This window comes from Tenrec ecaudatus, chromosome 10 (assembly GCF_050624435.1).
Source record: "Tenrec ecaudatus isolate mTenEca1 chromosome 10, mTenEca1.hap1, whole genome shotgun sequence".
Classification (NCBI taxonomy): domain Eukaryota; kingdom Metazoa; phylum Chordata; class Mammalia; order Afrosoricida; family Tenrecidae; genus Tenrec; species Tenrec ecaudatus.
The window spans coordinates 76,766,358-76,785,851 of record NC_134539.1 but is presented as its reverse complement, the minus strand read 5'-3'; the positions used below and the strand labels follow the sequence as shown (position 1 = coordinate 76,785,851).

Sequence of the window (19,494 nt, the reverse complement as noted above, 5' to 3'; positions counted from 1 at the left end):
CGTAACAAACATGCATACACGTGTGGCGTTTGTATTCTGACGTTATTGTAGATGCACACAATTATGAGAAAGACTACAGAGAGATCCAGGGCCTCTTCCAACCAGTGTCCCCTCCCCCCCAAATACTAACATCTTGCAGGATTGCGATAGTAGAAGTTCTGGCCAGCTGATCTCCCTCTTGACCCAGTCTGGATTTTCTCCCTGGCTTATTTCAGTATTGCTGGTGGTCTTTTTGTTTCTTTGTGTCACATGTCCCACTGGGGGTCTTTGATATGTTTCCCAGGATAGAAAGCCCAGAAGGGACAGATGTATAGGCAATCATTGATGTATTGGCTTGTCAGGGGGTGAGTACTGGAAGAGGGAGGAAGCATTAGGCAGTGGAAATGTGTCACATGTGACTTTGATCGCAGTAAAGCTGTCAGAGACACGCAGAAGCGTGGTGTAATACCATACCTGGTGGAGAGACATGACCGTCGTCCATCCACTCATGTGACTCAGCTTTGGGACCTCTTTTTGAAGGAGGGCTGGGAAGGGAGCTGAGGGAGAGGACAGGAAGGGGGATGGGTGGGCAAGAAGGTTGCAGCTCAGGGGCAGAGCCCACCTTCATGCCGACTCCCCCAGCCCCTGGTGTTTGCTGCTTCCAGCAGCCTCAAAGAGGGCTCGGCCTGACCCTGTCGGCAGCCCCTGTCCTGCTCGCCCCACCCGGCGCCCTTCCTGAGCAGCTCATCTCTTCTCCGTGACCCTCATAGTGCCCCCGAGCATCCTGGGAGAAGAGCTGAACGTGTCGGTTGTGGCCAACGAGTCTGTGGCCCTGGAGTGTCGAAGCCACGCCACGCCCCCTCCCGTGCTGAGCTGGCGGAAAGATGGGCGCCCACTGGAACCCCGGCCTGGTGTCCGTCTCTCTGCAGACAAGGCCCTGCTGGAGGTGTGTGGCCTGTCCTGGAATGAGGGAACAGTGGGGGGATCCTGGGTGGGCTCATCACCGATGCTGGGGGTGCCTGACTCTGCCGAGTCCCCACAAGCCCGACATGACCCAGAAACCCCAGTCTGAGTTGACTCTGAGAGGATGGGCGGAGAGCAGAGGCCCAGGACTGAGGACTGGGCCTCCTTCATGGCCTCCCCGGCACCCTGTGCGCTAAGCAGCCTCTGACACCTCCTTCCACCTTCATTCCTCAATCAGCAGCCCCAGGTGGCTCCTCTAGCCTCCTCAGCCCCACGCACCAGTCCCTTCCTGTGGCCCAGCAGGCCTGGGGCCGCCTGGGGTCAGGGCTCAGGAGGCCCTGGACGTTGAGTGGTAGCTCTGTCTTCCATGACTGTGCCTTGAGGCAACGACCCAACTCCAGGGTCTCAGATCCCGTGCCCGCAAGCACCCTGGCACCTTTTCCCGAAGGTGGCCGGAGGACACCACGAGGAGGTCCCAAGCTGCTCCACAGAACAGCTTTGCCCACGTGGCCTTAAAAGGGAGGGTGGGGAGCCATCTCTCCGGTGGGTGGAGAGAATCTTCCGTCCCAGCCTGTCCCTTCTCGCTGGGGGTCTCTCACTCAACTCTCACTGCTACCACGTTCATTCCAACCCTCTAGGGCTTGGTCAAACGGCCCCTGTTCTTGGAGTTGAATTCCGAGAGTTTAGCCCTTCACAGGAGCAGACAGCCTCACCTTTCTCCCGAGGAGAAGCTGGTGGTGTTGAACCGCTGCCTTTGTCAGGAGCGGCTCAACTCATAACCCATGATGCCACCGACCCCTCTGGACCTTCTGCTGTGTGTGTGGTTTCGTCATCCTGCTAGGATGCCCCCTGAGGGCAGGGGCCGGCCACCAGCAGGGCAGTCGGGTTTCCACGGAGCCCTATTGCCAGCCCAGCCCGTGTCAGCCCACTGCAGGCACTGCCATCTGGATCATTTGTGCCCAAGGCCTGGGCAGGGCACAGTGACAGGTCTTAGGCTGTCCAGGGCATGGCCCCATCTCTTTTTCCCCTCACCTAGGTGGACCGAGCGGAGGTGAGGGACGCAGGCCACTACACCTGCGAGGCCCTGAACCGGGCGGGCCGCTCAGAGAAACACTACAACCTGAACGTCTGGGGTGAGCGCTCCTCCGCTGGGCTCCTTCACCACCCCTGGACCCCCCCATAGCTGGGTGTGCCTCGACTGAGCCCCCCAGCCCGACTCATCACTGCTCCCCTCCAATCCAGTGCCTCCAGCATTCCCCCTGGAACAGCCCCAGACCCTGACGGTGACTGAGGGGCACTCTGCCCAGCTGTCCTGTGAATGTCAGGGTGTCCCCTTCCCCAAGATCTCCTGGAGGAAGGACGGTAAGTCCGCTGCTCTCACCCAGCCCCCACACACACACCCCGTTGCCCGGCACAAGGAGGCTACTCCCCCCCCACCACCCCCAAAGTCCCAGGCCTAACTGAGGTGGGTGGGCTTGCTGGCTCAAGGGATGGGTGAGCCTCCCTCTGATCTGTTCCTGGGCCTGCCCCCACTTTCCTTGGTCTTTCCTAGCCAGTGAGAGCTGGATGGGCCCTCAGCCTTGGCTTCTGATGTCTCTTCTTCCAGGAAGCCCTCCTTGACTTACACGCTTAGACTGAGGCAGGGCTTTCTAAGGCAGCCCCTTTGGGCTAACTGGTCCCGTCACCCACCTTGGTCCCTCCATGTGCCCCCTCATGGCCACCACTGGGTTCCCAGTTTGGTGCCTGATACAAAATAGGTACTCACTCGGTACCTGGGACTCCTTCCTTTAGCCAGCGGGAGGATTTGCACGGAGCCTGCTGGCGGGCCCTGGTCCAGGCACTGGGGCCTCAGAGTGGGGGGTAGTCAGGGCATAAACGTGAGTTCATGACTTGGCACCTTCTGTGGTAAGTGCTCTGGGGGGAAAAATCAGACCAGGAAGTGGAGATGTGCAGGGGTTAGGGCTTGCTGTTTACGCTGGCTAGCCAGGAGCGTTTGCAGAAGGTGAGGGGCGAAATGAGAATACCACGGGCAGAAAGGCCGTCCAGGCCCGGCCGGGTAGGTGCCCAGTAGTCTGAAGGCAACCAAGCTGCAGCGGAGTTGGCAAAGGAGAAGGTGTGGTTCCGAGGCCTCTGTAGGACCACGGGGAGCCGGGGAGGAGGCTTGTGCAGGGCTCCAGGCACGAGGGGCTGGTGGGCTGGACTGGGGGGGACCACAAAGGGATGTGGGGGGCTAGAGTCTGGGCGTGTTTTGAGAGTGGTGCTGCCAGGGTTTCCAGCTAGGTTGATGGCGAGGGACAGGGAGGGCTCAGTCACTCTTTGGGAGAAAGACGAGGCTTTCTACCTCATGAAGAGTTACAGCCTCAGAAACTCACTGGGCAGTTCTGTCCTGTCCTGTAGGGTCGCCCAGTCGCTGTGTGTTTGGTTTATGAATTAGACACTCACTGAGATGCTCAGAGGAGCCCTGGTGGCACAAGTGGCTAAGCATTGGGCTGCTGATGGCAAGGTGGGCGGTTCAAGTCCACCAGCCGTTCCGCAGGAGAACCACGAGACTCTTCTGGTAGAGATGTACAACCTCAGAAACTGTGGAGCATCCCACTCTGCCCTCCCAGGCGGCTGTGGGTGGGAATCCACTCGATGGCAGTGGGCTTGGTTTGGAGACGGCAGAGGGGCCAGTGGGTGTATTGTCTGGAGCTTAGTAGAGATATCAGGGCTGAGACTGACTCTGGGAGCGACATGACAGAAGGAGGTCCAGGGGGAGGGGCTTGGGTCAAGAAGAGGAGGAGTCCTGAGCTGCCAGTGTAGAAGGAAGGTATTGTCACTTGACCACTGGGGTGCCTCCCCTGGGGGACATGCATTCTTGAATGACTAGAGCCTGTAGTGTGGTCCTCTAGACACAGGTCCAGGACAGCAGCAGTCAGTGTGGACCCAAGTACTCCAAGCTTCACCGAGACCTTCTGCCATGATAGGCTCTGCTTGCAGCCAGGGCCATTAGCTGCATGCACTTCCTCTGCCCAGGGCACTGCTCGGGCCATGTATTAAGTAGCCCGCACTGAGCCCTGCTGGGTGCTGGGCTCTGAGATCCTCTGAGGACCCTGGGGGAAAGTAAAGTGAGTCGGGGCTCACCCTGTGGATGGACCTTGGCCAGAGTGGGACTTAGACAGGACATGTGAAGCTTTGATCTGTGATGGGGAGGACCTTGGGGGAGCAGAGGCTCAGCTTCAGCAGTCAGGGAAGGCTTCCTGGAGGAGGTGGCATCTACGGGGGCCCGTGCAGGAGCATCAGGAGTTGGCAAAGATGGGAGGCCGAGGGTTCCAGGTGGAAGAGCCCCGTGTCCCCGCAGTGCCCTGGAGCAGGAGCTTCTTTCCCACTGCATTCAGGTCATCCCTTGCCTGGGGAGGGGGCCGGCCTCGAGCAGGTATCGGCTGTGGGGAGGCTGCTGTACCTGGGGCAGGCCCAGCCCAGCCAGGAGGGCACCTACACCTGCGAGTGCAGCAACGTGGCGGGGCACAGCAGCCAAGACCAGCAGCTGCAGGTGCACGGTGAGTCCGACAGGTGGCGGAGGGAGGGGCGAGGAGGGCCGGGAGGGGTGCACTGCGGGGTCGGGCCCCGAGTGAAGAGGGGAGCAGTGAGATAAGGACACTACCTTGGTCTCTCATAGAGAGCTGGTCCTTCCCTGACTGTTCTCTCAGCATGGGACCATGTGCACACGACCCTAAAGCCCCCAAGGACCCACGGCCCCTGACTACCCCCTAGGGACCCAGAGCATACAGCACTGCAGGGAGCATTAGGAACAAGAGAACTGCCCACATGATAGGAAGCTCCCAGGGACCCTGGAAGCCCAGGTGGGATTCTGTTTGTCTGCCGGGGATCGACTCAGTCATCTTACCTCGTCACTCACTCGCCGCATGACAACTCTAGGAAGGAGTGGGACTGCCCCTTCGAGTTCCTAAGACTGAAACATCCCCCACCCCCCACGAACATACGTACCTTTTTATATTGTGAGTGAAAGTTTCGAGCCAGTCAGTTTTCCATCCAACGATTCATGACAGTTTGTTTTCTGCATTCCCCGCCGTGAAACACATTCCATCCTCATTCCATGTCCTCCTGGTGTCTACATTCCCCTTGGAAGTCAGAGCTGACTCAGCCGCAGTGAGTCAGTTTTCTTTCTTATCTGTTCCTGCCTTCTGGGCTTGGTCCTGGGGACGGCCGCCCTCTTGATCTCAGATTGTTGATGGGTCCAAGGATTTATCCCCTTGGTGCTATTGGTCCCTTATATGACCTATTCCTTAGCTGAAAAACTGAGCCACAGGGCTGAGCTCAGTTCCGGGTCTGAACGGTAACTAACCGCATAACTTAGGGGTCCCGCCAGTATCTGTCTGGTTAACCTGGGATTTGATATCACTTTTAGCTTTGTTTCATATCTTTCTCCCACTGTACTGCGGACCTTTAATGCAATCTCCTTCATCGAGGTCAATAGCTGCGCCCCGTCCAGTCCTGCAGATCTCAAGACGGTGGCGTCCGCTGTGAGTGCAGCAGCGTCTGTACTATTGAAATTAGTTATGCACAGAGACCACTGCATGGGGGCTTTAGGGAATGAGATAAAATACTATACCAGGGGGCTTCCAAGCAATCACATAAATGTGGAATTCAATTTTTTAATTTCCACGAATTTTTGAAGCCCCCGGTATACATCTGAATAGAAGGGAACTCTGGCCCTGATCATAAAATGAAGGCAGCTGCTTTATTCTGAACTGGGAAGATGCACAGCAGGGAGAGCTACTGCCCCATCCACTCCATCGCAGGCCTCATTTTGGGAGAAAACAAGTATCAGATTTCTTTAGTTATGCCACCCAGTGAATGCTTTTATTAAGAGAGAAGTGGCATTGGTTGATATCTAGATTTGAGAATAAGAGAGAAAGCACCTAGGTAGTTAAGAACATACTTCAAGACAAGCTGCCCTTCTGAAACAGTAGGTCGACTTGGGTTTTTACATAACCAATTAGGGAGACTTGTACCTCAGAATTGCTAAGTAGCCATTCTGGACTTTCTGGATCTCAGCTTTCAGTCAGGTTAAAGGTGAATGAATGTATTCACCCAGGGCTGCAGAACCACAGCTCCTGCTTAAATGACTGTGGTTTGTCCAGCGTTTCATGGTTCTTGTCACAGCCCAATCAGCTGCACTGTTCTTTACATTTTAAAATATTCGCATCATATAATCTGACAAAGGAAAGATAACCTAGCGTCAAGTCTAAAATAACGGCAGCTATCAGGTCTTGGCAAGCAGTGTGCTCACTGGCAGGGAGCGAGCGCCCCTGTGCCCAGAGCCTCACGCACTGTCCTCGGGCGCCACAATGGGCGGCAGGCTCTCCGACAAGCAGCCGCATTGCCTGGACACAGTTCTTTCCATCCGGCGTGAAACGGTGATACGTTCCCGCAGGAAGTGCTAATCACGCCTCCTTTCTCCACGAAAACCCCGATCCTCTTGTCCCCTTTAGCGCTAACATCAGAAGGAGCCACTCCTGTCCAGGATAGGTTGCATGTCATCATCCAAATGCTAACTTCCTCATAAAATATTTTAATCTTTTCTTCATAATTTGGTGGTTTATCCTTGCATCTTGTGAGCGTATCCATCCAGGGGTAGTTTCTCCCTTCTCGGATCTCTTCTCAATCTGGACCATGCTCATCCTTGTCAGCATTCAATGTCCAATAAAAAGACACCATGCTGACGTGGTTGCTCCGGGCCGGCCGGGCAACTGGGCTCCGGTCAGTGGGGTTTCCTCCGGTTGTCCTGGGACTTGTCCATATCCCCCGCTTCCACCATCTTCCCGCCCAGCCGCAGCTCAAATTCCAGGCACAACTGAGACTGCAGCTCTTTATGGGAGCGGAAAGCCTCGTCTTTCTCTGATAGGACAGCTGGTGATTTGAAAGGCTGACCTTGAAGTTGGCAGCCCAATGGGAAACCCACCACGTCCCCAGGGCCCATCATCGCTAGAAAGTAAATCTCGGGAAGCCCCACACCACATCCCACGCTGACGCCCTCTAGAGCCCCATCCCCCCACCTTCCCCCCCCCCCATGCTCTAAATGCTGGGGAGCCCCTGCTTTCTGAGGGAGCAAAGCCCTCACAAGGCCCCAAAGGACTGCAGGGTTCTCCAAGCAGTAGGGTGCCCGTAGGGGTGGTTGGGCATCTGGGAGGAGCGGGCATGGCCCTGGGGGCACTGTTAGGACCCATTGCAGAGAGGGGAATGGAGGCACAGAGAGGCAAGGTCATAAGGTGGAGGGTGCAGGGGTGGGGGGGAACCCACCAAGTCCCCGTCCTCGGGCAGCTTTCTCAGATACGCCCTTTCTCAACCCCAGTTCCCCCTCAGATTGCTGGCCCCCGGGAGCCATACACACAGGTCTCCGTGGTCCAGGACAGGGAGACCACTCTGGAATGCAATGTCACCGGGAACCCTCCGCCGACCGTGACATGGGAGCAGGATGGCCAGCCGATCAGGGACGAGCCTGGCCTGCAGCTGCAGAACCGTGATCAGAGCCTGCACGTGACACAGGCCCGGGCTGCCCACACCGGACACTACAGCTGTGTGGCCCAGAACGTGGCTGGGAGGGCCGAGAGGAGGTTTGCTCTCTCCGTGCTGGGTGAGGACCAGCGGCAAAGGCCAGGAGGGGCTGAGCTGGAGGGCAAGGCTGGCTCAACCCTGGGCGCAGGCCTCACCCTGTCTTTCTGGACTCGGCGGTCTCAGATACCGGGGTGCTGCTGGGGGCAGCTGTCAACCCTGCCCTCCCAAACCAGGGGCTGGCCCCAAAGAGCCCAGAGTCCTTCCATTTATTCTCAGTTCCTTCCTCTTCCTCTTGCTTCCTCCTCCCTGCCCCCCCTCCTCCTGTTCTTCTCTCTCTTCCCCTTATCTCCCCCCTCGTCACTGTCGCCTACTGCGCTCCGGGTACTGGGAAGATGAGCAGTCTCTGTCCACACTGAATGCAGCCCTGGGCGGGGCAATGGACGCGCTCCTCGACCAGTGGGGACGTTGGCAGCTTGAGGCAGCCAGTTGTACTTCAGGCCTGGTGCTGTCCTTCTGGGGGGAGGGGAGGTCAGCCATTGGAAGCCGTGGGGAGCACAGCTTATTCAGACACACCTGGGGCTGACATGTGACAGAGGAAGCTCAGGGGCCTGTGAATGATCAGGAAGTCCTGAGCTCTCATGGGAAGTCAAGGCAGCCTCCTGGAGGAGGTGGCCATTAGGCGCCGCATAGGATTTCAGCAGGTGCAGGGGCAGGTGCCAGGGAAGGGCCCTGGGGTGCTAGTCGGCTGCAGCCGCTCCGCGGGAAACAGGGAGCCCCAGAAATCCCCAGGGCAGCTCCTCTGCAGTGGGCTCAAGGGTGAGAACTGTGCACCGGGCAGAGGGCAGCAGCCTCTGCAGAGGCCCGCAGGAGGGGCATGGCCCATGCAGAGCGAACAGAGCTGCTTCCATGCATTCTGATGGTCTGCTTGGGGCGCGGGGAGGGGGTGGCACAAGGTAAAGCAGGAGGAGTGAGCAGGTGGGTGGGGATGCGGGGACAGAGGGGCCCTTTCTCGTCAGGCCCTTGGCGCGGGGTCTCAGGCATCGCTCGGTGATCCTTTCCCTGTCAAGTGTGGCTTATTTTACAAACGGCTCCTTTTAAGGCTGCAAACCTGCCTCTTAGCTCTCTCGGAGCTAAGCACCATGCCTGCGTTCAATACATGTTCTTGCAGAATTCTGCCCACATCCCTCTCTCCAATGGGTTGGGGAGACCAAGGCCAGCAGTCTTATGTCTGCCTGACTCCAAGCTCAGCCTGTGGCCTTCTGTGTGTGTGTGGGGGGGGGGGTCCCAGCTTCCATGTGAGCAGCTCTGCTCTTGCTCCTTCTGCTCTCAGGCTCTCCCCACCTGGGGGTCTCTGGGGAGAGCAGTTGGTGGGGTGGGGCAGGTAGGGACACCCAGTCCCTAGAACGCTCCCTGGACACAACTTCTTCTTGTGCCTAGTGCCCCCAGAGCTCGTTGGTGACTCAGACCCACTGACCAATGTCACCGTCACCGCTGACTTGTACAGCCCCTTGATGCTGCTCTGTGAAGCCACAGGCATCCCGCCCCCGGAGGTCCACTGGTTTCGAGAGACGGAACCCATCCGTCCCGGGGAGGACACCTATCTCTTAGCAGGTAGACCCCGGAGAGGGCATTTAGCAGCCAACAAAAATCTGACCCGGGCCCTCTGCATATTATACATCCATGATTTTGGACCTTAAGCCATCAGACCTGTTTGGGGGGAGGGCAGTGGTACAGTCAATGTCACAGCCATCGAGCCGATGCTGACTCAGAGGGGCCCTATTGCACAGGGTAGAATTGCCCTGTGGGTTTCTGAGACCATAACTCTTTACGAGGGTAGACAGCCTCATCTTTCCCCCAAGGATCCGCTGGTAGGTTCAAACTGCTGACCTTGTGGTTAGCAGCCCAACATGTAACCACTATGCCACCTGGGCTCCTGAACTCTGAACAGGGCACCTGAAACACTTTTGGCCAGGTACAGAGCTCCAGGGATGGGGCTGGGAGAATCCCCAAACAATACAAAACAAAAAAGCAGCTTGTGGATTTGAATGTTTGGGAAAGCCTTCCTACCGAACTCCTGCCCTGCAGCAATGCCCAGAGCCCGTTTTCACAGGGAAGGCAAATACACCATAGTCACGGAGGTGTCCAGGATCATGCTCTGGCCACCACCTCTTCCCAGAGTGAGGAGTGGGCTTGTTCTGGCTCAGCTACAAGTGGGAAACAGAGGCCCAGAGACAGTGCCCCCTTTATGTCTGCTGAGGCTTCCGGGGCTCATGGAGGCCCTATCAGCTGGTGGCCCCAGATGATGTATGAGTGGCCAACGTGCCTCATGCACATCTTCTGAGCCCCAGCCGTGGCTGCCAGATGCATTGCCCAAGTTTGAATTCAGAGGCTGCATCTGGGTCCCGTGGATGATGGAAGCAGCAGTCCATTCGTGGTTCCTGGGTATGAGAACGTGCTATGAGTTGCCCTCCCTAGGGGACCTCAGGGACCCCTGGCGTCCTATGAGAGGAGGCAGCTCCCCTCTGAAGAGTTCTTAGAGGAAGGCTCAGCTGTGCCCATCAGAGGAGGGTAGGGCAGACTTGGGCTGGAATCCTATAGCTGCCCTTTACCACAAACCAAACTCACTGCCGTCGAGTCGATTCTGACTCACAGTGGCCCAGTAGGACAGGGTGGAACTGCCCCTGTGGCTTTCCAAGCTTGACAGGAGCAGAAAGCCTCATCTTGCTCCCAAGGAGCATTTGGTAGAGTCAGACTATTGACCTTGTGATTAACACGTACCCCACTACACCACCAGGGCTCCTGAGCTCTCTTAGCTCTCGCCAGTTTTCAGAGTCAGAAGTGGCCAGAAAGTGACAGAACCTTCTTGCTAGAGCAAGACCCTCACGTTTCCCCTGGTGCAGGTCTACTGTCTTGGTTTGTTGGGCCCCTTCACTGTTGCCCATCTACAGAGGGGGACACTGAGGGAGACAGCTACAGGACGATAGGGCCCGGTGCTCCCCCTTCCCAGCCGTGGCTTGGGCCAGGAGATTGCCCACAGCCATGCCCCGACCACACCCCTCCCTCCCCAGGTGGCTGGATGCTGAAAATAACTCAGGTGCAGGAGGAAGACACAGGCCTTTACTCATGCCTGGCAAGCAACGAGGCTGGGGAGGCGAGAAGGAACTTCAGCGTGGAGGTCCTGGGTATGTCGAAGCCCCATCAGTCCTTCCTTCCCCACCTGGGCCTTCCTCAGAAGCATTGGTCCAACCCCTAAATGTCTGTTCACCTCACTGCCCTCTCTGCCTGTGGAAGCCGCTGGGGAGGTGGGGGTAAGAGGGAGGGGTGTCCTTGGCTTATTGCTCCACAGATTTCAGCCTGGGCGGCCAACCCCAGTCAGTCACGGGCTGGCTCCCTGTTTCTCCCAGTTCCTCCCAGCATTGAGAAAGAAGACCAGGAGGAGGTGATCAAGGTCCCCGAAGGGCAGACGGCCTACCTTTCATGCAATGCCACAGGTAAGGGAGGGTCAGAAGAGGAGTGGGAGGGGCCTGTCTGCCCCGCCCACTCCCCACGGAGGTTCTCTCTACGTTTGGGACATGGCTGTGTCCCTGCTCATCTCTGTACTGCTGTCCCCTCTATTCCAAACTCTCCAGCCCACTCCTCACCTGTCTGCAGATCTCAGAACCTGTCTGTAGAACCTTCCTCCAGGAGGCTTAGATCCCCGCAGTCCCCTGCGGTCTCCTGTCCCAGCGTAGACAAGGCTGGGCCATAGAGGTCTTGTGACATCTGTGTCTCCATGTCAGGCTTTGAGCTCCTGAAGACTAAGGGGCGGCTTTGTCAGCGGGGTCTTCCTCAAGCTGGTTAGTTGCCATCAAATCAATCCCAGCGGATGGCGGCCCGGTGTGTGCAGAGTAGACTGCCCCCTCGAGGTGTCAGGGCTGCATCCATTTGCAAGCAGACGGCCAGGCCTGTGTCCTGAGGTGCCTCTGGATGCTTTCAGTCACCAACCTGTGGTCTGTAGTTGAACACTTCACTGTTTGCACCACCCAGGGACTCCTGGCAGAGTAGATGTCATTATTGCTGTGGGCTGATGGATGGATAGATGGATGAGTGGATGGATGGATGGATGGATGGATGGATGGATGGATGGATGGATGGATGGATGGATGAGTGGATGGAGGGATGGATGGATGGATGGATTAATGAGTGGATGGATGGATGAGTGGATGGAGGGATAGATGGATGGATGGATTAATGAGTAGATGGATGGATGAGTGGATGGATGGATGGATGGATGGATGGATGAGTGGATGGAGGGATTAATGAGTGGATGGAGGGATTAATGAGTGGATGGATGGATGAGTGGGTGGAGGGATGGGTGGATGGACTGATGAGTGGAGGGAGGGAGGGATAGATGGTAGGAGGAATGGAGGGAGAAAAGAAAGAAAAGAACTCATCTTTGTGCCTTGCCTATGTGAATTGAGCAGCTTCTTAGTGAGGGTAAGGCAATCGAAGCACACTGGAAAGGGGTGCAGGCCCGGCCTGGTAGCTACTTCTCTGTCCTGCCCTGCTGCCCAGGCCTCTGCACCTGGAGGGAGAATCCATGTCCACTGCCCCCTCCCAGAGAAGCCTTCAACCTCTGGGCTGACCTGATTGAGCCTGCTCAGCTATATCCCCGCCTTCCTTTTCCTGTGTGGACAGGCCACCCACAGCCCAAGGTCACATGGTTCAAAGATGGCCGGCCCCTGACCAGTGGAGACGCTCACCACATCTCCCCAGATGGAGCCAGCCTGCAAGTCCTCCAGGCCAACCTGTCTAGCGCTGGCCACTACTCCTGCATCGCAGCCAACACTGCCGGGGAGAGAACCAAGCACCTCCAGCTTAGTGTCCAGGGTAAGTGTTGGGGCTCTCCTGGCCACCCTGGGGCCTGGCAGGAGGTAGAGACAAGCTGATAGGCCCACAAAACCCTTGCTGGTTTTTCTGCTTATCCAAGTTCAGCACAACACTCTCAGCAGCTCTATTGACTGGCCCTGTCTCATGGACCAGGCGCTTGGCCAGGTCGGATGGGGTCCTCTTCACACAAACCCTCGGAGGTGGAGATACACACCTACCCCTGTCTCCAAGGAGGCACCAAGAACAGGGAGTTGAGCCAGGTCCCGGGGGTGGATGCCCAGCCAGGCCGTGTCTCCTGAGCGCACCGCACTGTCTGCTAGGTTGTAGCAGCAGGAGCCCTATAAAGACGAGGGGGGTCCAGATGTCGTCAGGAAATTTATTTCTGAAAATGCTGGCGTGGGTGTGTGGGGCCGGGGAGCATCCTGCAGGGACTGAAAGAGGAATGTTAAGGACAATGACAGTAGAGGCACTCGCCTGCTGGGGATAGAACGGTGGGCCCTAGTTTGGCAAGGAGAGGAGGGGAGGGGAGCCGCCGGACCGGAAATATAAAGACATGAGGAGGCTCTGGTTACATTCATAGATATCTTAGATGCTGAGAGACCATCTGGGAAACACAGGCAAGGATTATCCAGTTTAGTGATGGGGAGCCCGGTCACCCACCCAGGTCCAAGTTCACATCTGGCAGCACCATGGAGTGAGCCCTGAGGCTCAGTCTCTTCATCTGTAGAATGAGGTGGAGTAACTCTGAGACCAGGTGCCCAAATCTGAGGCCTTCCTGGTTCCTTGCGGATCCTCAGGGCTGGGGACTGCTGCTCACGAGCATCCCCCGCCCCCCTCGGTCCCCATGACAGTCGTCCCCACCATCCTGGGAGTGACTGAGGACAGTGCAGACGAGGAGGTGACAGTGACCATCAACAACCCCATCTCTCTGATCTGTGAGACCCTGGCCTTCCCCGCCCCCACCATCACCTGGATGAAGGATGGGTCCCCGTTTGAAGTTTCAAAGAACATCCAGCTGCTTCCAGGTGATGCCTTTAGTGGGAGGAGCGAGGGGACAGATGATCTGTCGACAGATTGGGTGGGAGGGAGGGGACTGGTGAGCCTGAGCCCCGGATGCCTAATGAGGCTACAGCTGCCGGGTGACCCTTGCTGCCCCCCCACAAGCAGGTACCCACGGGCTGCAGATCCTGAATGCACAGCAGGAAGATGCAGGCAGGTACACCTGCGTGGTCACCAACGAGCTCGGGGAGGCGATGAAGAACTACCACGTGGAGGTCCTCAGTGAGTCCAGCACCTTGGGGGTACTTTGACACCACTGCACCCCTGGGGGGCCCAGTGCTTATCCCTCTGGGGTGGGCTGGCTCATTTTCTATTTGGAGCTGAGGATACGCGAGGTCAGTGAATGGAGAGTTGGGACGTGGGCTGTATGGATCTAAGACCCACACCAGCCCCGGCTTCTCTCTGCCACTCCAGTGTGGGGTGCGACCAGAGGGCCCTCAGTTTGAGATTATAGAATCCCCAAGAATGGCCTCAGGAGGTGGGTCAGTACGGGAATATCCCCTGCCTCAGACCTGCCCTGTACCATAACCACTACAGACACGTGTGTTTCTGGACAGAAGAGCCCCAGGGCTCCTGCTCCTCAGCCCCAGCCCCTTGCTTCGGAGCCCGCCCCGGGAGCTGGGTGCATGCAGGGTGTCCAGACCCTTCCCCAAGCTCTGATGTTCAGACCCCTTGTGGTTTTCAGTCCCCCCTTCCATCTCCAAAGACGACCTCTCGGGGGAGTTTGGTGTGAAGGAAGTGAAGACCAAGGTCAATAGCACCTTGACCCTGGAGTGTGAGTGCTGGGCTGTGCCCCCACCTACCATCAGCTGGTACAAGGACGGACAGGTGAGTGGAGACCCCTAGGGGGCCTCGGGTTCCCATGGTCTGCTGGAAGCTTCCAGAAAAGGGCAGCCCTTAAAGCACCCGGCACCAAAGTTGGTCTGGGTTCCCTGACTACCATTTTTAGAATTATGTTGTAACAGTTTTATTGCCATATAATTCACAGTCATACACTTCAATAGTTCAGTCATATTAAGAAGAGTTGTACCATCGCCACCACAATCCATTTTAGAGTGCTTTCTTTTTCCTCGTGCTCCCCGTTTCCCGCCAACCTCCCTGCCACGCCCCCGAGAAAGCATTAATCCAGTTACTGTCTCTATAGATTTACCTATCCTGGATTTCACAGACAGAAAAACGTACCAAAGACAAACCAACCAACCACCACAACAAAGTGAAACAGAGAAAAACCTCAATCGAAAAGAAAGCAGCGTTTATGAAAAACTAGAGCAAACTTAAAATGGGTTAAAAGGGAGGTCAAATGATAATGTGTTAAATTTTAATCTACTTTCCAATGCACTCTGTATGACAGCAAGAAATCCCTGGTCTATAAACAAAAAAACAAACCCCAGAAAACATCCCACGGTCCTCAAGCCAGTGCTGACTCATGGCGACTCCTGTTGTGGATTTCCAAGCCTGTAACTGCTTACAGGAGTAGAAAGCCCAGTCTTTCTCCTTCGGAGCTGCTGGTGGCTTTGAACCGTCCACCATGAGCATCACAGCCCAGTATTTAACCACTACACCACCAGGCCTCCTTCCCTGGCCTATGCCACCGTTTATTTTTGTATAAGAATCCAACTAGGGGGGAAAGGCTCATAAATGCTGGCTTCTACTCTAGTTACTCATTTGCTTTCCCTCCCACCTCCCTCCCCGCTCAATGTGCTAAGTATACTGGGTTTGGGTTTGCCACGTCATCAGGCGTGTCTATGTTGCACTTAACCTTTTCCTTAAGACATATCTGCACGCCTCTGGGGCATCGAAAAGGGGTGCTGCACGCATGCTAAGAGTGAGTCTGCTACGGGCGAGGCCAGCAGTTGAAACTTGCAGGCGCTCCTCGGAGAGAGCTGGGGCTCTCTGCTCCCGTAAAGACTTATGGCTTCAGAACTCGGTAGCAGAGAGCGGTGAGTGGGGCTCAACTCAAAGGCAGCGGGCAGTTTTGTCCCGTTGTTGAGGGGCAGTGGCTGTAACGTGGCGGATTTCTCAATTTCTGTTGCGGTGACCTAAGCTTGATTCCCAGTCCTCTTCCAGTGCTCTTGGATGCAGCCCCGCCCGTCTGAGTGTGGTGGCTTGTGTGTTGCTATGGTGCCAAACAGGTTTTAGCAGAGTTCCAGGGCAGACTAGCTTGGGCAGAACGGCCTGGTGACCTATTTCTAAAACTCAGCCAATAAGACCCTTGCGGCTATAGAGCTGTTCTCCGTCCTATAGCATCTGAGTGCCCTATGAGTCAGTATCAACTTGACAGCAACACGTTCGGGTTTTTGGGGGGCGTTATGGGTAAGATCATAGCAACCTTATAGACTCATAATGACCCTATAGAACAGAGTTGAGCCACCCCTGGGGGGTTCTGAGACTGTAACTCTTTATAAGAGAGAAAAGCCTCATCTTTCTCCTGTGGAGCGACTAGTTGTTTAGAACTTCTGACCTGACAGTTAACAGCCCCATAGGTTGCTATGGGTCCGAATCAACTCAGTGATGGTGAGTCGTGGATGAGATTGGTCAATAGTTACTTATAATCCATAAGAATCAATTTATAAGGGAAGAAAACCCTATGAACCCCAGGGATCTGATGGGAGGTCACCATGTGCTGGCAGCCGACGACACGTTTTCAGTGGCTGCTTCCTCCAGGGTGGACAGCCGACTCCTTCACGGTCTTCCTTAGTCTGGAGGCTCCGCTGAAACCTGTTCCCTTTGGGCGACCCTGCTGGCATCTGAAACACCAGAAACACAGCTTCCAGCATCACAGCGACACACAAGGAAGGCCCTCAGCCAGGGGGGCGGACACAGGCCGCATCAATGGGCTCAAACATAACAGTCGTGAGGAGGGCACAGCACCGGGCGGTGTTCCGTTCTGCTCAACACTCATCTGGCTGTTCCGGTCCCCTGACCTCTGACCTCTGTGCCTCCTGCCTCCTCTCTCCCAGCCCGTGACGCCCCACGAGCGACTGCACATCCTGGGCGAAGGCCGACTGCTCCAGATCCAGCCCACCCAGGTCTCCGATTCAGGGCGATACTTGTGCCTGGCCACCAACGTGGCTGGCGAGGACGACCAGCACTTCAGCGTGCTCATCCAGGGTGGGTGCTGGCCAGTGGGCCAGGGGGGCGGGGGGAGGGTGCCCTCCAGGGTCAGAGCCACTGTCAGGTGTGGGACACTCACTGCCCTTCATCTGCCCCGGAGCCTGCTGCCCGGGCTCCGGCCACCTCAGCCATCTCACACTGAGCCATTGCTTTGCGGAGGTGCAGGTTCCCAAGCACATTCAGTCTACAGCCCCTGCCCCCGGGGGTCCCCGTAGCTGTAGTGGTGGCTCCCTTCGCAAGCACGCGCTTGTCTGTCATGTCCATGCACCCCGACACTTAGTGCCCGGGAACCATTTCAACAACCCGAGACCCTTTACAGCCGAGGGCCTGAGGTCTACAGAGACAAGCAGGCTTCCTCCCAAATCACAGCCTCATTTTGCACCAGGTCTGAGAGAGCCTAACCACTGTCCGTAGCGCCTCGGCCAGGCCCCCGGGCTCTAATAGGAGACTCGGGGTTCCCAGGCCAGAGTGAGGTGAGTGGCTCTGAGCTGCCCTTGTTGAGCTGGTTGTGGGTTTGTGATCCTACCTCTGCTTCTTCACAGGTTAGAAACTTTTTCTTAAGAAAGGGAAGAGGAGGCGAGGGATGGCCACAGGGGTGGGGGTGGGGGGTAGGAAGGGGAGAAGCTAGCTAAGAAAGGAGGCAAGGGCCAGGTGGGCACCGGAGGGTCTCAGGAGGGTGGCGGATGAGTTCAGACAATATATGTATGAATTGTAGGCGATTAAACCTGTTCTAGACCTTTACCCAGGTCACAATGTATGCATTGTGGTAAGAGTTGTACGAGCCCCCCAATAAAATGATTTAAAAAGAAAATACATCCTGCATTTCAGGCAGAAACAAACAGTTAATGTGAATGGAAGGAAGGATGGCGGGCAGGCAGGTTTGTAAGCCAGGCCGTGCTGCACGGTGTGCGCTTCTAGAGAGGACTGGCCTCTTGGCCCAGGACAGGAAGGGAAGGAGGCGGCTGGGCTCTAGCCCCGGCCCTGTCGCCGACTAGCTGTGTTCCTTTGGGACGTCACTGTCCCCACAGGGCTGTCCTTTGGCCTTTTGTAAAACGTGGGCAATCCAGTCAGGTGACCTGCAGGGCCCCCTCCAGATCCCAAGGTTGCTGGTTTGAGTCCCTCTTTGCTGGGCCACCTGCACTCTCACTTCCTCCACGCCCGCTGTTTCTGCAGAGCGAGGACCCTTTCCGAGTCCCCTTGGTCTGGGTGCTTACAAGGCGCTCATCTGAGCCGCCAACACACAGCCATTGCTCAATAAACACACGCTGGCGATGGAGTGCGCTCTCCATGCTCCCAGGGAAGTGGCCCAATAGTGTGGGGGGGTCTGTGAGATGGAAAGCCTTAGTGCCTTTGTCTGCCCACCCCTCCCCAGTGCCCCCCATGTTCCAGAAGGTGGGCGATGCCAGCGCGGCCTTTGAGATCCTGTCTCAGGAGGAGGAGGCCCGGGGCGGGGTCACTGAGTACCGGGAGATTGTGGAGAACAACCCCGCCTACCTGAACTGCGACACCAATGCTGTCCCACCCCCGGAGCTCACCTGGTACCGGGAAGACCAGCCCCTCTCGGCCTCAGACGGGGTGTCTGTGCTGCAAGGTACCTCTGCTCAGAGCCACCCCGACACCGGAGCTGGTCCCCAGCCTCCCCCTGTAAAAGCGCCCTGCTCTCCTGCTCTGCTTTCTGTGCAGCCTTGGGCAGGGCCTCCAGCCTCCCTGGGCTTTCCTTGCCCTTTGTAAACGGGGCTAGGTGCCCCTGCTTGTCAGCTGGCAAGAGCTGGGGCCCTTCAGCCTTGGTGGGAGACAACAGGGAGGCAAGGCTTTCACCCTGGGCCTGGAGTATCTCACCCCACCCTACCTTACTCCCGGGCTCCCATCTGTGACGTCATGAGACGGAAGACTCCTTCATTCAGTTCCTCAGGAAGGCTCATGGCCCCCATCGCTGACCAAGTCCCCGGTGGCCTTTGAGGGCCATGCTGTGCCCAAAGCACCCGGCTCATGTGATTTTGTGTTTGTTTTGTTTTCCTACTGCTTCAGCTATTTGTAACTCTTATGTAAAAATCCAACAAGTAAGCCGTCTCGGAAACCCCCAGGGGCCGTTCTGCCCCGTCTCATAGGGTGCTGGGAGTCGGCATCGGTTTGATGGCAGCGGGTTTGGGCTGGTTTGTAAATAACCCCAGATTTTAGAGCAGTGACTTGTCTGTAAGAACTTATCCACAGGGGGTCAAGGGGACAGCAGCCCCCCAGGAGGTCAGCCGGGAGCCTGAGGGGGCAGTGAGTCCTGTGCATGGGGGGGAGGACTGCTCAGAAAAGGGAGGCAGGGGGAGGGCTGCACCTGCTGAAGGACGTCGTCAATGCCACGGCATGGTACTCGGACACGTAGAAGCTGTGGACTTGGCGCTATATGTTTACATGCTATGACACGACAACAGGGCTGTGGGAGCGGGGTCCAGAGGGGCCACTGTCTGGGGCTGTTTGTCTAGCGCCTCTTGGACCAGCCAGCTCCCGGTGGGAGGGATTGGAGGCCTGCTGAGAGCCCCGGGAGGGGGACTGGGTGGCCTCCGATTAGGACTTGCACTGTGTCCCGTCAGATTGGAGTCAATGGAGGGCAGGTGGGGGAAGATGAGGCCACACCAGCCTTCGGACAAGCCAGGCGATTACAAGGTTTGGACTTTGGCTATTGCCAAAGACAGAGGCCCCATGGGAGGGAGGCGACACTCGTCCCGCACTAATTGCTTTTGCTGGAACCCCCTGGACGAATCTCCTATCTTGCCTTCCAACTGCTGGCTGGCCCACCCCCGGAGCTCACCTGGTCCCTTACCTCAAATCCTGGGGACATGACGAGTTCCATCGTGCACGGACCCCCTGATTCAGACTTGTCTACAGATGGATCCCACCCATCAACCACACCCTGACCACAGCCACTGACCCAGTAGGTCTCCCAGCCCACCCCTCACCCCT

At 56.9% G+C, this 19,494-nt stretch overlaps 1 protein-coding gene across 1 annotated transcript in view; it reads left to right on the top strand.

The window, feature by feature from the left end:
* Positions 1 to 19,494, top strand: part of HMCN2 (hemicentin 2) — a 166,454-nt gene that overhangs the window by 98,655 nt on the left and 48,305 nt on the right. The window contains exons 42-55 of the mRNA XM_075559554.1: positions 750 to 925; positions 1,979 to 2,075; positions 2,185 to 2,304; positions 4,320 to 4,481; positions 7,298 to 7,579; positions 8,938 to 9,111; positions 10,569 to 10,682; positions 10,905 to 10,991; positions 12,178 to 12,369; positions 13,221 to 13,394; positions 13,537 to 13,650; positions 14,114 to 14,256; positions 16,389 to 16,539; positions 17,915 to 18,133. Coding sequence (XP_075415669.1) covers positions 750 to 925; positions 1,979 to 2,075; positions 2,185 to 2,304; positions 4,320 to 4,481; positions 7,298 to 7,579; positions 8,938 to 9,111; positions 10,569 to 10,682; positions 10,905 to 10,991; positions 12,178 to 12,369; positions 13,221 to 13,394; positions 13,537 to 13,650; positions 14,114 to 14,256; positions 16,389 to 16,539; positions 17,915 to 18,133 — 2,205 coding nt within the window. The remainder of the gene's footprint in view (positions 1 to 749; positions 926 to 1,978; positions 2,076 to 2,184; positions 2,305 to 4,319; positions 4,482 to 7,297; positions 7,580 to 8,937; positions 9,112 to 10,568; positions 10,683 to 10,904; positions 10,992 to 12,177; positions 12,370 to 13,220; positions 13,395 to 13,536; positions 13,651 to 14,113; positions 14,257 to 16,388; positions 16,540 to 17,914; positions 18,134 to 19,494) is intronic.